The sequence below is a fragment of the Trichechus manatus genome, unplaced genomic scaffold (genome assembly GCF_000243295.1).
Source record: "Trichechus manatus latirostris isolate Lorelei unplaced genomic scaffold, TriManLat1.0 scaffold00038, whole genome shotgun sequence".
Lineage (NCBI taxonomy): Eukaryota > Metazoa > Chordata > Mammalia > Sirenia > Trichechidae > Trichechus > Trichechus manatus.
Window position 1 is genome coordinate 9,300,987 of NW_004443974.1, and position 2,871 is coordinate 9,303,857.

General features: G+C 33.8%; 1 protein-coding gene across 2 annotated transcripts in view; it reads right to left on the reverse strand.

Annotated features, from left to right (window-relative positions):
* Positions 1-1,528: 1,528 nt before the first annotated feature.
* Positions 1,529-2,871, reverse strand: part of SCAI (suppressor of cancer cell invasion) — a 165,950-nt gene continuing 164,607 nt past the window's right edge. For both annotated transcript variants that reach the window (XM_004375660.2, XM_023730733.1), the window contains one exon: positions 1,529-2,384. In XM_004375660.2, the coding sequence (XP_004375717.1) occupies positions 2,238-2,384 (147 nt within the window). In that variant the 3' untranslated portion in view covers positions 1,529-2,237. The remainder of the gene's footprint in view (positions 2,385-2,871) is intronic.

A 2,871-nucleotide genomic window follows, 5' to 3' on the forward strand; every position in this document is an offset into this window, starting at 1 on the left:
GATTACACTACTGTTACCTCAAAGAGCAATGTCATCATCTAAATCCTAGTTGTGATTTCTAAGACCTCTTGTCCTTGGGCAAACATGTTTCTAATCGCAAAAGCTCTTATTTCTTCAGGAGACTCTCTCTCTGAATTAGTTTCTACAACAACTAGCTAGGTAAATATGATCTAGAACAGACTATGTTGTAGATGCTAAAACCAGGGAAACTAGTTTTCCTTGTAGTATGGAAGGGGAAATCAACATCTTTTGGAACCAAGAACTTACACATTATAAAACCGTAGAGTTGGAAGGGATCTTGGGCCAAGCCCTCATTTTACAGATGAAAGTGTCAAAAAGCAGAGACATTAAGACAGTTGTGGAAGGGCATAATGCTAGTTACCAGGAAAGCCAGAAAGAGCACTCAGGTCTCCTCTCCTAGTTCCAGCCCAGTGTTCTGGTGAGGTTAACGCTCAGGGCAATAAATATTATTTTAAGCTTCAGAGAACAGGAAAATATGTGTTGCTAGGGGCATTACTGTCACAGAACTTCAGGGGAATAGAAACAAGAAACCAGACAATTAATGACAGACTATTGCTGTACTCTACGTTACACTGTTATGAAAAAGGAAAGCTATGAAGTTTATTAAGTTACTGAAAGAAAAGAAAAGCTGTTTTTTATCTGAAAATAAAAAATAATCCACTAACAAAGGAAATCTCTCTCCAAGGTAACTTTCCTCATGCTTCCTGAAATATTGCTCAAAAGAATAAACAAAATAATACAAAATTAAAACAAAAAACTCCAAAGCTCCCCAAACCCAAGATTAATAACTTCAAGACTTCAGATGAAAAATCAGCAAATTGGAACAGGTACATGAATAATTTAGATCCAAACAATTCTCTCTGCCAGAACTTAAAAACAATTAAAAAATATTACAGTAAAATTTCCCTAGGGACATAGGAAAGAGGCACCAAAAGCAATCATGTCATTTCCCCTGGGATTGCCAGAGGTAGAATGTGAGCCTGTATAGAAAGTTAAGTACAAAGCCTTTTGATTCATAGATTTCTGAACTTCAATGGTGTGGAATAAAAACAGAAGGGGGAGAGAACAAAAGCCTTCATAACTAATTCCGGTGAAAACAAAGGGGATGACAGGGAAGAAAAACAAAAATTTTTACATTATACATTAAGTCCTACTTAAAATAATAATAATAAAAAAATTGTGCATGAACATAAAATATTAAATACAGGGAAGTTTAACAAATCTTATTCTTAAATTGTCAATGCAAGAGCAACTTCCTCTTAGGTTTCATAATAATTTAGTTATCCTCAACCACAGTTAAAAACATCTGACTTTTAAAGTCTCATATTTGAATTAGGCAAAAAGATTACCAACTCTGTACTGTATGCCATGGACATCAACCCAGATAGTCTTTAAACTTGATTTCATGAATTAAAGTATAAATTAGATTTCTTATTGTAGACACTGTATTATGAAACTATAAGTTCATTTTTTCGACTGAAATACTTCAAAGTTCTTCTTGTTAATGTCTAGCATTCAAAGATCACAAAGAAAGCAAGATATAAACACATCTTATGATAACACAGGACTCACACATTCCAAATAATATTTATCATCTCAAGCTCCCGATTAAAGACTTAGTTTTCAGATGCAAATCAATCCTATACAGTTACTGAAATTGTGACAGTATTTAAAGGAATTGAATGATTTCAGGAACTGCTCTGATCATGCGTCAATGAATCATACATTTTTTACCTACTAACTTGGAATGAAAAGAAATATTATTATGGAAGGACTCTGTTCTTGATCTTCAGTAGTCCATGCTGGCTAATTTCACTTAATTATATATTTTCCAAATCCAGACATTTAAGGTCCAAGTATAAGAATTGGATTTTCTTCATTATACAAAAATAAATGATTTAACTCTTCTCAGGGTGAGAATAGTGACTCTTTAAGTGTAGGATTAGATGCTGAAGGTAAGTATCCATACCTCAAAACCAAAAATTAAAAATTCCAAGATTAATCTAGTTTTTTTTTAAAAGACCTGAAAGATTGCATTTTAAAACAGTTACCCTAAAAGTTTGAATAATTTTTTTCAGTTTATCTTTAAAATGGTGATCCTAAATTAAAAAATAAAAGCTAAGTAACACCACTATGTGTCTGTCGTTACATTAGAAAACTGCACCATTTAAAATCTGTGGCAAATGAAAAATTGTTTCAACAAGAGGGTTTTTGTTTCAATAGTCATCTATGGTATTCTCAAGGAACACGTTTCGAACATCCAGAAGGGATGCTAATTCCAAAATGTGCTTCTGGAGAAGAGGGTTCTCCACTGTTTCATCCCTTGGCAGTTGTGGATATGTTTCTGGATAATTTCGTGTTTCCTGGTAGGTAAAGAAGAGAAAAGTTAAGTTTTACAGTCTAATAAAAGAAAATTATAGCCAACATTAAAAGACACAGTATTAAAGAGTATCTCAATATGTACTTTTCTTCTTCATATGGGTGTGGTTCTTACTGGTGATATATTTGTTGCTGAAATTGCTGATATGTGGCCACTGAGACCTTAAAAATGACAATTTCATATGGTTTAACCTAATACATTCATTTGGTGAAACATTCCATAAATATTTACTGAGGACATCTAGGTCAATTGGCATAACAAAGCTTATTAAGAAAATGTTCTGCATCCTACTTTGGTAAGCAGTGTTTGGGGTCTTAAAAGCTTGCAAGTGGCCATCTAAGATGCATCAATTGGTCCCAACTACCTGGAGTAAAGGAAAATGAAGTACACCAAAGACACAAGGAAAGTAGTAGCCCAAGAGACAGAAAGGGCCACATAAACCAGAGACTTCATCAGCCTGAGACCAGATG